A 13,325-nucleotide genomic window follows, 5' to 3' on the forward strand; every position below is an offset into this window, starting at 1 on the left:
TACACGATACAAAGCATTCTGCATGGCATCATCAGCTTTGCCAGAATGATCCATGCCTCCGACAAGTGATGCTTTGTACCAACACTGCAAAAGGGCAAACTACCAAGCAGCCATAATGAGACATTCTCTTAAAGGTAAAATGTGTGCCCCTTCACCTGTTGGCAGTGGATGGCACTTCGAGGATGGGGAGTTAACAGTGACGTGGATGACTAGAAATCCAGCCCATGATAGTGTGTTGCAGGTTGTCCACTGCAGTTGCAAGCAAGGCAAATGTGAGACTGGAAGATGTTCCTGTATGTCTGCAAATCTGTCCTGTACAGATTTATGCCGCTGTCTCAATTGCAAAAATGTTTTCCAGGAAACAGAGGAAAGAGCTACATGTGAAGATGGTTCTGATGATAGTGATAAGGATAGTAGTGATGAGTAAAGGTGATCTGTGTCACAGGTTAGTTGGATTTGAGCTTTAATGAAGCTGCTGTAAAATGTTTAATATTTGTCGTTATTGAAAAATTAGTGCAGCAGTCCAGCATTTCAAGTCATTTTAGCCAACTTGGACCAAAAACTGTTTTTATCTTTAATTTTGTGTGATTCCTAAGTGCCTACTGAACATTTTGATGAATAAAACATAACAAAAATGTTTAAGTTTCAATTTGTTCTTCAGTTTTATTTGGTGCCAATCTGTGAAGTTGAAGTGCGTTATAAAAAAAAATTGCATTATTTCATGGTCTTCCTTCAAAATTGAGTTGATTAATGCACCAATACTTGTCTCAGATATGTAGCTACATGTATAAATTTGGATTTGACATATATTTTGTGTTGATTTAATGCGTATTAATAAAGTTACAGGCCAAACTAGCAGCATGAGATTTTCGTTTTTTGTAAATTCCTAATTATACACATTTTTGCATCCTGACAAAAAACTGCAGTATTTTTTGTGGAGAACTTTCAACATAGAATCCATAAGACTGTTGTCTATCCAGAAATTCATTAAAAAAAGTAGTGCCCAGACGTGGGAACGAAAAGTGATTTCTAGCCACTTTTTCTAGGTTCACCTTATGGCCTAAAACAGACATTTTGGTCATTAAATACAAGTACTTCAAGTACTGCAGTCTTGTAAAGGTAAGAGTAAGGTTCTCTAATCAATTCAGAGGAATGATGAAGAAATTCAGGGGAACAAATCTGAAAAAAGCAAGTCAGTTAAAATTAATTCAAAAGAAGTTAAAAACAGGTTACTAGATAAGAAAAGGGTTAAAATGAAAACCTGCAGCCACTGAGGTACTCCAGAACCGGAGTTGGGGACCACTGCCCTAACACACTTTAAAGCTTTGCAAGCAAGACTTACATGTCAACATGCTCTTCTCTGAGGCCATTGCGTGCATTTGTTGGACTGCAAATGAACCCTGATGTGCTAAATACAGTATATGCTCTAAAATAGTGCTGGGAGGCATGACCAAAATTCTATATCACGGTATTTTTCAAAATTATACCGGTTTCACAGTATTCAACAGTATTTCTTCCCCATGCATGAGTGGATGTTAACCACATTTTCCACTGCAATTACTGCAGTAGACTGTCTAATAACCTGTTCCACTGTCATGAGAATTGTAAATTTTACAAAAAAACATTTTAATGTGCACACAAGTATTAATACTGGTTTTCAAGGGGGTGGCACTAATGAAGAGAAGGAATCAGATTGCATGACAGTTGCAGTCAAACAAACTATTAATGTGACAACATTTTCATCCATCCAAAGGGGCATTTAGACTTAGTAAAATATCCAAAGTTGCTTGTCAAAAGTTGTATTGCACTGAACATGTCTTAGAAATGGAATAAATAGTAAATATTTTTGTAAACCAACTATACTTTCTGTTAATGTTAACAAACTTTGTCCACTGACACATTAGCTATATGGATTGTAACGGCATTGGTTATCTTGATCCACCACTTGCTTTTTTTGTCGTAGGCAATACCTCTAGCAAACACGTCTGCAAGTGACATCTGACTCAAGTGTCCTCTAGCTTTTTCAGTTTTACCTGAGGATTTGGTGCCAATCTTAGTTCCATACATTCATGGTACTCCAAAGCATGTTTGCGGCTAAGGTGGTACAGCAAATTGCTTGTGTTGCCATCTCCGGTGACAACTTTAGCTCAACAGCATTTGCAGTATATAGTTGTTTGGTCAACATCCAACCTTTTAAAACCAAAGTATCTCCAGCCAACAGACACGGCTCCTTTTTTCAGCAAAGGTTCTTTTGTGTCATCGTGTTCAACTTTATCGTCTGCTACAGCTTCAGTTTCAGAATGTTCTCTGTCCATTTTCACCGCTCAATACCTCCACTAACGCATGTACTCTGTTGCATGCACGTTTAGTGGTGTAGCAGTGAAAAAGGTCCTACCTTAAACAGTTTCCCACTGTGCCACGTTCCGAACGTTTGTTATTTAGGCCATTTAAACCGGTGTTGCAGTATAAGAAAAATCCATATCATAACAAAAATAAAAAACGGTTTTCTGTATGAACTGGTATACCTCCCAGCACTACTCTAAAACAAAGCTGTAAGTATATCAACACACTGAGGAGTAGTGGCAGAGTTTATGCAATTGAATACTAAAAAGTTATAATACAAGTGCTGAAAATAATTTTAAAATTACACGTGATAAAAGTAATGCACTACGGCAGCAGACTGCAGCGAAGGTTTAAAAATCGAGGGAGAGAGGAAAGAGCCAGTTGACCCACTTGCCCCTGAATAAATAGCAGAGCATAAAAAAAATAATTGCATACTCCTTGCTTAAAGTGCTAAGCATTTAACTGGCTACAAAAAATGTTTTAAACTGTATAAAAAAAAAATAAACACAATGGGCCTCATGTACAAGGTCATGCGTAGAATTCACACTAAACTATGGCATACAGGAAAACTGGAAATGCGAGTACGCACAAATAAATCCATATGCATAAAATTGTGCATAGTCCAGGTTCCACACACTTCCCCTTTATAAATCCAAATGTATCATATTTTTAATGCATGTGCATGCGCTTAAAGCACCACCCCAGTCCCTCCCAGAATTTTGCATATTTGAATATGCAAATCAATATAAATAGCCCCTTCATTCAATGTTTTGTGAAAAAGACAATGGCAAAAGCACATGGAAAAATGAAGAAATTCAGCAAATGTAAAGTGGAGGCAAGGAAAAAAACACATTATTTGTTGGCTTCAGCAGAGGTATAAGCAACAAAAGGAAGCTAATCGAGTAATACAGCATGGTGGAGACATGCGAAAGTTCAAGTTCAGAAAGTCACACATCCAATGCGAAAATGAAACTGTTGTTATTCCCGGGAAACCGGGAATGGCCAAGCTTGCATATATATTGTGTAGAAGTGTAAAAATCGAACAAGAAATAACAGAGTTATAGTTGAAAATAATTAAGTGGCACAGTTTTGAGGCCCACGGTGTAGTGTGTTGCTCATTAATTCAGTCAACAACAGACCAGCAGCAGTCAGTCTCCCGGCTCAGTGGACTGGGAGGAGTCCGCACTCTGCAGCTCACAAATGCCAGGACGGGGCAGACTTCATTGACATCTGTCAGACAACAGCTTTGAACAGCAACTTGAATTTACAATGCGTCAGTCTGTTGCATCCGCATTATCTGTGGCAAGAAACTTGCCATCACAGAATGATGACAAGAAACTGGATGCATCAGTAAAAGCTGAAATTGGGGCGTTTCAGAGTAACGGTAAGCACAGGCATTGTTTAGAACAAGTGCATCAGTATCTGATGACTGTGCCGTCTACTTCAGTAGAGGCAAAGCGTGCTTTCTTAGCGGCTGGCTTACTCTGCACGAATGTGCATTCTCGCCTGGACGACCACACGCTGGACACGTTGTACTTTCCACGCTCCTATTACCACAACTAACTAGATACATGTACTTATATGACAGCAAGAACTGCTTGTAGATAAGGTTAGTCTTTTATTGGTGTCAACATATTGCAGTAGTTTAATTAAAAAAATAAGTGTTGGTCGTTCTAAAACCGTTCGCATGTGAGATGCCCGTGCACTGCGTCTTCCCTGGGCACCCGGGATTCCCAGGAATGACATGCGGGATTCCCGAATTCCCGGGAATGGATAAACCCGTCCCGGAATTGATTCTCTAGTCACACAGTGCTCAAAATAAAAGTGGTCAGATATCCAAGTCAATGTGAAAAAGCAAGAAGCAGACTACCATCTGCTTATTCCGTTTCAGACAATATTACAAAAGCTGACCACCGTGCCAAGAATGCAAATCCGTGCAGTGATGGTGCTGCTGTGCCCAGTATATCTTCAGATGTTGGTTGTATATACACCTCTGCCATGGAAACCATTGGGCAACAAATGCAATAGTGGATGCTATAAGAGATGTGGCCAATGAACTAAGGAATATAAGGGTTGTGCTACGTGATACTGACCACAAATCAAATGAATTAGTTAAAAAATAAATGCTGCATTTGACTATCTGCTTTTACTTTCTGGGAATTACATTCAAACAAAGTTGTAACGCTTTGGCTGATCATTTGGTGGATCAGGGTTAGATTAATCGTGCTGCATCTCTTCATATACAGGAAAGCCATGATTCTGTGCTACATTATGCAGCACACTACATGCTTGCAAAATGCGACACACTTTCAGTGGACTATAGAGCAGCACAATAGCACAGTGGAAATGCTTTCTATTTAAATATGCAAATTCATTCTCTGCAGGCACCTTTATAGGTGACTCACTATCTACCTCACTCTGCTTACCTGGGGTCAGAGAAAACCCAACAGCCTCACTATCTTTTGTTCTGTGAGCCAACCCAAGGCCACAGTCTCTCCGAGGTTCACTGGTGGCCACACACACAGGCTAATAGTCCCCAGAAGGAGGGCGATGCATAACAAAGTGCTTTTACCAATGCTGTATCTGCAACCCTTCACTCAGACACTGTTCATGAGTTGCCTATACTGTATAGCTAATTTTCTCCAGGCATCGCCACTCCCTCTGCAATCCGTGGCTTCCTGGAGAAAGTATCCCTCTCAGGTCTACACCCAGGGCTGGTACAATATGATCTAGACATGATATACAGGTAAAATTCAATTACAACGAATATCTTTACAACTAAATTTTCATTACAACAAAGTATTTTTATGATCCCGACAGCTTCCCCATATGACGCGAGTCTATAGAAATCTCATTACTACGAAGTACATTCAGCAGACGCTTTCATTACAATGAAGTGCAAACTTTCCTCGTACTGTTTTTTTTTTTTTGCCTTTTTGTTTCCTGCGGTTTTCAGCGATACCGTTTGCTTATTGCTTGTCAACATTTGAAAAACATCCATTGGAATGTAACACATTGTCACCCTCCTATAGAAATGGCAGACACAAAAAAACGATAACAGTTCATATTAGAAAAAAAAAAAACTTTACATTTTTGCAGCTCTCGATTGCGGCAAAAAGAAAAAAAAGACATTGTCAGTGAATTCGGAATTTTGCCATCAACACTGTTATTTTTCTTGAAAGACCGAGCAAAAAAAGAAGTTATTTGAACTGCTGCATTTGAAGACGTCGAAAAAGCAGTTTTTATGTGGTTCAGTGATGCTCGTCCAAGAAACATTCCTATTAATGAGACACTCATTCAAGAAAATGTGAGGTTTGTAAACTCTCTTGGGACCTCCCCCAACTTGACAGCATGTCGAAGAGCGTCCCAAAGTCTGATCTCCGTGTCTATGGAAGACTGTTTATCTGTTGCCAGGGCAACATTAGGCTCAAAGCTATGCTGCATCTCTCTGCCAAAGCAAACAGAAAAGATATCGGTGGGTGATGCAAGGAACATTGTAAATACAGATAACAAGTTTACTTCGTCACTGATCTGGCCACGACCATGCATGACTGCTGTGTCTGTGTATAGCAGAGTGGCAGATCACACTACAATAAATAAGTGTGCCATTCCTGTTTCAAGCTAAATAAAGCTGGTTTTGCTTAAGTACTGAGACTAAGCCTCGTGTTTTGGGGTGCAATATAGGGACTTATAGCGTGACCCCGATCTTTTATGATTTGCTTCCGTGTCACTTCACTGCAGAGATATGAGCCCGATGTTGCCCTGCCCCGGCAACAAACAATCTTTCACAGATGCAGCAATCGTGCTTTAGGACGCACTTCAGCGTGTCGTTCCCGTTGGGTGGGGGGTCTCAAAAGAGTTCAGAAACCTTACAATATGAAAAAGGATGATTAGGCTGCTGATTGATAACTGTGCTGCCCACAACATGCTTCTACATTTAGATAATGTTCGTGTTGAATTCCTAACACCCAATTGCACAGCAGTGCTTGAGCCATTGGATTTGGGCATCATTCGCACGCTGAAAGTGTATTATCGCAAGGAAATGCAGAGAAAAGTTTTTGTCAGCATAACTTGTAGGCAGAAGGAGATTAAAATTAACGCAAAAGAAGCTATTGAAATGATTGCAAACGCCTGGACGCAAGTTAAAGAAAGAACTATAGTGACAAATAGAGAATCTCATTACAACAAAATATTTTTTAGGCCCCTGGGAGTTCGCTGTAACGGAATTTTACCTGTATTTAAGAGACATTGACATGTTGCATTTGATCAGAACTGCTCCAAGTTATCCTCATGGATATTTTTTGTTTTCGATTTGTTCCTTCCTTCACTACTATGGTGGCTCTGAGGCTAGGGCTCTACTCTGGCAATCAGAAGGTTGCCGGTTCGAATCCCGTAAACACCAAAAGTGACTCTACTCCACTGGGCCCTTGAGCAAGGCCCTTACCTGCAATTGCTTCTGCCTGGGTATGATGTCAATCTGTATCTATCCCTGCAAGCAGGTCTTCCAATTTACAGGGAAAACTTGGGGACTGGTGGCAGGATTGGCACTCTAGCCACCGTTAAAAAACCTCACACTGTTCCAGTGTGGTGCTGAGGTGTCACCCGCTGCACTTGGGTCCCAATCCAGGCAGTTGCTCCCAACCTCTCTCTCTCTCTCCACTATATACAAGTAGTTAAACACATTAAAAAAAAAAAAATCATACATACATAGCTTATTCATTGAACTTGCTTATTACATGGTTATACAGTTAGGTCCATAAATATTTGGACAGAGACAACTTTTTTCTAATTTTGGTTCTGTACATTAACACAATGAATTTTAAATGAAACAACTCAGATGCAGTTGAACTGCAGACTTTCAGCTTTAATTCAGTGGGTTGAACAAAACGATTGCATAAAAATGTGATCCAACTTAAAAAAATGCTTAACACAATCCCTTCATTTCAACGACTCAGAAGTAATTGGAAAATTGTCTCAAAGGCTATTTCATGGGCAGGTGTTGGCAAGTCCGTTGTTATGTCATTATCAATTAAGCAGATAAAAGGCCTGGAGTTGATTTGAGGTGTAGTGCTTGCATGTGGAAGATTTTGCTGTGAACAGACAACATGTGGTCAAAGGAGCTCTCCATGCAGGTGAAAGAAGCCATCTTTAAGCTGCAAAAACAGAAAAAAACCTATCTGAGAAATTGCTACAATATTACAAGTGGCAAAATCTACAGTTTGGTACATCCTGAGACAGAAAGCAAGCACTGGTGAACTCAGCAACACAAAAAGACCTGGAAATCCACGGAAGACAACAGTGGTGGATGATCGCAGAATCATTTCCATGGTGAAGAGAAACCCCTTCACAACAGCCAACCAAGTGAACAACACTCTCCAGGGGTAGGCGTATCGATATCCAAGTCTACCATAAAGAGAAGACTGCATGAAAGTAAATACAGAGGGTGCACTGCAAGGTGCAAGCCACTCATAAGCCTCAAGAATAGAAAGGCTAGATTGGACTTTGCTAAAGAACATCTAAAAAAGCCAGCACAGTTCTGGAAAAACATTCTTTGGACAGATGAAACCAAGATCAACCTCTACCAGAATGATGGCAAGAAAAAAGTATGGAGAAGCGTGGAACAGCTCATTATCCAAAGCATACCACATCATCTGTAAAACACGGTGGAGGCAGTGTGATGGCTTGGGCGTGCATGGCTGCCAGTGGCACTGGGACACTAGTGTTTATTGATGATGTGACACAGGACAGAAGCAGCCGAATGAATTCTGAGGTGTTCAGAGACATACTGTCTGCTCAAATCCAGCTAAATGCAGTCAAATTGATTGGGTGGTGTTTCATGATACAGATGGACAATGACCCAAAACATATAGCCGAAGCAACTCAGGAGTTTATTAAAGCAAAGAAGTGGAAAATTCTTGAATGGCCAAGTCAGTCACCTTATTTTAACCCAATTGAGTGTGCATTTCACTTGTTGAAGACTAAACTTCGGACAGAAAGGCCCACAAACAAACAGCAACTGAAAGCCACTGCAGTAAAGGCCTGGCAGAGCATTAAAAAGGAGGAAACCCAGCATCTGGTGATGTCCATGAGTTCAAGACTTCAGGCTGTCATTGCCAGCAAAGGGCTTTCATCCAAGTATTAGAAATGAACATTTTATTTCCAGTTATTTAATTTGTCCAATTACTTTTGAGCCCTGAAATAAAGGGATTGTGTTAAAAAAATACTTTAGTTCCCTCACATTTTTATGCAATCTTTTTGTTCAACCCGCTGAATTAAAACTAAAAGTCTGCACTTCAACAGCGCCCAAGTTGTTTCATTTTAAAATTCATTGTGGTAATGTACAGAACCAAAATTAGAAAAAAGCTGTCCCTGTCCAAATATTTATGGACCTAACTGTAGTTACATTTGAAACATTTTTAACTCTAAATAATTTATTGCTATTTTTTTAATCCACTGATTTTGTTGAATGATTCGGCTTTGAAACTGGCCGAGGGGATTGTACCACTCAATTTTCAGTGTGCTAACATGAGGCCATTCAGCAGTTTAAAAAATACTGAATAGAAATCTGACTAAAAACTGGGTACACTTTCCCTCACAGATTTTTTTCAAGGTAAGAAAAGAGTTATAAAGGCCAGCATCTTTTTATCAATTACAAACATAAATAGGCTATTTATTTTTTTCACTTTGGAACACAATTTCATGTAGCAAATTAATAAAAACATAATTGTGAAGAAATAAATTTGAAAAGAAAAATAACAAATTTATCCTTTAAGGGCTCATATTACCACTCCGTTTACAACATCACTTGGATACTCATTTACAACATGACCATCTTATTTGCTGTATTTCCCAAAAGCAAAAAATTATTTTCATGAATCCACACATCACCCTGTAACAACTCATCAAAAAAGATTCAATTATTTGTACATTTAATTAACATGCTTAAGACAGTTATTATGATTCACCAATCTAACCCCAAAAGCATCACTCTTAAGGTAGGAGCAAATCCTGGGCTGAGTGCCAGTCCATTACATGACTAAACTCGCACTCACTCATAGGTTTATTGAACTCTGAACTGGCATACTAACATATCTGAAATGTTAGAAAAGAACATGATACAATCAATACTGTAAATAATCAATATTTGAAACCTTTTTAAATTATAAGCACAAAATTATGATCAGAGCTCTGAAGACAATGTTCAATATTTTGCAATAGCCCAAGAAACATGCATTTGATTAATATTATTATAAGTTGCAAACCTCAAAGAAAGATAAAACGCTTTTAGATTAAAAGAACTGCTTGCCATTTTATCCGCTTTTCACTAATATGTACATAAGCATTATTTTTCTGAAGTACCACTTTGTGCTTTAATATTCTAAGAAATAAACAAAGAATTTCAAGGAGAAATCATAACAGCTTTTTCCCCGTCAACATATGAATGGCACCTTCTCCAGGGATCATGTGTAAAATCATTACACATCCCTCTAACATTCATCAAATACAGGGGTAAAATAATTACATACTGTCAAGCAGACAAATGTGATGTGAAAATATATGCATATTTGCCCTTAAAACATCAATTACGCACTGAATATATATATATATATATATATATATATATATATATATATATATATATATATATATATATATATATATATATATATATATATATATATATATATATATATATATATATATATACATACACATACACATATACATATATACACACATATACACACACACATACATATTAAATTGTTAAGGTATATTAAGGAATTGTAACAATATACCCTTGATTTAATATGGAATACCGTGGTTTAATTATTACAACTTCTGATATCCATATTCAGTGGTTTCTAACTGAGTCAGCAGCTTAGCTGGCTGACTTGTTGGAGGGATGGAAATATAAACATTACTGCATAAAACATTTCCTGCAAATATATCCAGAGACTGACAATTTAAAGTTTTCAAATGCATATTCCTTGTAAAATGATACTTGCACATCTTATTCCAATCTGAACTATAACTGTAAAAATCACACGTTCATGAAGAAACAATAAAAACAGCCTGAATAAGACAGTGCATTAACTACCAATGCAAGCAGTACATTTTCAAATTATAGTTTGTATTTTTTGAGAAGTGAGTTTGCAATAAAAATACAAATTATAATAATATATGAACATGTGTAATCACATAAAAATAAACAGTCTAAATTATTTTGCAATTAAATATTTTTATATTTTTTACGATTAGTAACTATTGGTAATTTAAATAATTACGTAAGTGCGTTTATAGATAAAATACAGCAGGTGAAGGAAACTGGTACACTTACATAAAATAAATTAATTGATATTTGGCGAGTACACTATCATAGATGAATTACTCTTAATAATGCACTAAAACATCACGTGAAATGTCATGAGAATATTTCCTTTCTAACTTTAATTGAGTAGACTGAAAGTGACCTCCTCTCGAGCTTGCTCAGATCGTTCGTCATTGCTGACGCCATACACTTTGATTGCTTCAGTTCAGTAGAACTGCACAGCTTTCAGTTTTAGTTTTGGTTTTGCCGCATTAAAGGCTTGCCACACCTTCCACACCTGGAAGGAGCAAATAATGCGGATACTCAGAATCGAGAATATTCAACTTACATTCGTTACTTAAGGATATAAACGCATATTATTCCAAATACATATGACAATACTAAAACACCCATTAACATATAAAATGTACACTATAAATACTGAAAATAATTATAAAACACTTAGAAAATTGATCAAAAATACAAGCTTACAAAAAACTAGCTGAATAACAATATCGTGATTTGAAAATGCTAAAGAATACCAAACTTTCCCCTAACACAGGTTCACCTTAATATTAAAATAATACATACAAACGCGTACCTGGGTTCCAACAACAGCAATCTGCGGCAGCTGAATAATGTCTGCTCCAACCGTGTTAAACACATCCTGAAGCTTATTTATCACAGGAATCAGAGCTTCCATTTTTCGTCTGACAAGGTGAAACTAAATAGGAAAGACAATACAGCGTCTGAATGTCACTCAAATGTCTAGTACACAGCCACCATCCCACTAACCGCTGCGCGGAGAAAGCGCATGCAAAAGAACTACTTCCTGTCTCCGCATCAACAGTGTGCAAAAATAACATTCAACAAGGGAGCAATAGTGATTATTTTTTGAATATTGCACATAAGCATATTAACTGTCTAAAGGGGTTATTCCGCAGCATGTAGCAATACCGCATAGTAAGAGAATACACTTAGAGTTGAACAGTCGCCACCTCCTCAAAGCTTCCCTCGGGGAATTACTTGCTTGGCATACTGGGAAATGTAGTACCAAAGGTACTCAAAGGCATAGACCTATATTAGGTCAGTGTTTCCCAAACTCGGTCCTGGTAAACCCCTGTGGCTGCAGGTTTTTGTTCCAACCAGATTCTGTTTTTAATTGGAATCGTGGGCTAATTAAGTGAACTGATATTTCCCAAGTTCTGTGTTTAGGGAACAATATAGAAATTAGAAGACTAAGTTTGCTAAAAAAATATATATTAAAATGTACCAAGCACTTATATAGGAATAATGTATTTTTTTTTGTTAACACTATTTTCATCTTGATTTTCATTCTACTTTTCTAGGTCTTCAAATTGTTTACTTAATCCAATTTTTACTAATTAGTGGGTCTGACTCTAAAGTAGTTGCAGCCTTTGATTATTCAGTGTTGTTTGCCTGGGTGTCTGATATGCTCGTTTTAAATTGTCATTAATAAGATACAACGAAGGGGGGAAAACTGCACAGAGAAAGGGCAAAGTATAATGAAATCAACAAAAGAGAGTTAAGCATTATAGCAAAAGCAGAAATATTTCTAAATATCTTATAAATGTTAAAATCATGTTGCTAAGCTTTTCGGAATGTCTAATAAAAAAAAAAAAAATACCAGCTAATTAAATGAGATTAATGCTATCAAGTGTTGTCACTGATTAGGACTCTGGTTGGAAAAAAAACCTGCAGCCACAGGGGTCCACCAGGACAGAGTTTGGGAAACACTGTATTAGGTAGATGCCGCATTCACTGTGTTGCCCAGTCAACACGATACGTCAGCGTGTCCGCCCTATTGCGAGTGGCAAAAGTGCTGTTTAAACTAATACAGGTTGACGTGGAAACCGGGTTTCCTGATGAAAAAACAATAACGTTTAAAACAGCATTGTTTACATACAACAGATTTTGGCAAATCTTTAAATGCAATTATTTATATCTATTTATACACTAATAATGGCAATTATTAAATAATTCCTCCCATATAAGTAACATTTCTCAGACTGCCTTCTTCCATCTCCGAAACATTTCTAGACTTCTTCCTGTTCTCACGCAACACAATACTGAAGTATTGGTTAATGCCCTAGTCATCTCACCTATATATATTACTGTAATGCTATTCTATCTGGCATCCGACAAAAACTTATCCATCGCTTACAACTTCTTCAAAATTCTGCTGCCAGGATAATAACCTGTTCTAAATCCACTGAACATATTACACCTATTCTCTCTCAACTTCACTGGCTCCCTGTTAACTACAGAATACAATACAAAATACTGCCATGAACATTTAAAGCTCTCCGCAATCTCACTGATTTCCTACAGACTTACACTCCTCTCGCTCACTCAGATCTTCATCGGCAGCTCTACTTTCTGTACCACACATCAAACTCTGTTCTATGGGAGCTCAAGCGTTCTCTCATATTGCTCCTCAACTCAGGAATTCTCTTCCTTCTCAAATACATCCATCCATCCATCCATCCTCTTCCGCTTATCCGAGGTCGGGTCGCGGGGGCAGCAGCTTAAGCAGAGAGGCCCAGACTTCCCTCTCCCGGCCACTTCTTCCAGCTCTTCCGGGAGAATCCCAAGGCGTTCCCAAGCCAGCCGGGAAACATAGTCCCTCCAGCGTGTCCTGGGTCTTCCC

The 13,325-nt window shown here is 38.0% G+C and overlaps 1 protein-coding gene across 12 annotated transcripts in view; it reads right to left on the minus strand.

Annotated features, from left to right (window-relative positions):
• Positions 1–11,736, minus strand: part of dnm1l (dynamin 1-like) — a 200,844-nt gene extending 189,108 nt beyond the window's left edge. For 4 of the 12 annotated variants that reach the window (XM_039769940.1, XM_039769934.1, XM_039769939.1 and 1 more), the window contains exon 1: positions 11,256–11,604. In XM_039769940.1, the coding sequence (XP_039625874.1) occupies positions 11,256–11,357 (102 nt within the window). In that variant the 5' untranslated portion in view covers positions 11,358–11,604. The other 8 variants (XM_039769937.1, XM_039769930.1, XM_039769938.1 and 5 more) reach the window with 5 other exon arrangements.
• Between the last annotated feature and the right edge of the window lie 1,589 nt (positions 11,737–13,325).

Source organism: Polypterus senegalus, chromosome 11, assembly GCF_016835505.1.
Source record: "Polypterus senegalus isolate Bchr_013 chromosome 11, ASM1683550v1, whole genome shotgun sequence".
NCBI classification, from domain to species: domain Eukaryota; kingdom Metazoa; phylum Chordata; class Cladistia; order Polypteriformes; family Polypteridae; genus Polypterus; species Polypterus senegalus.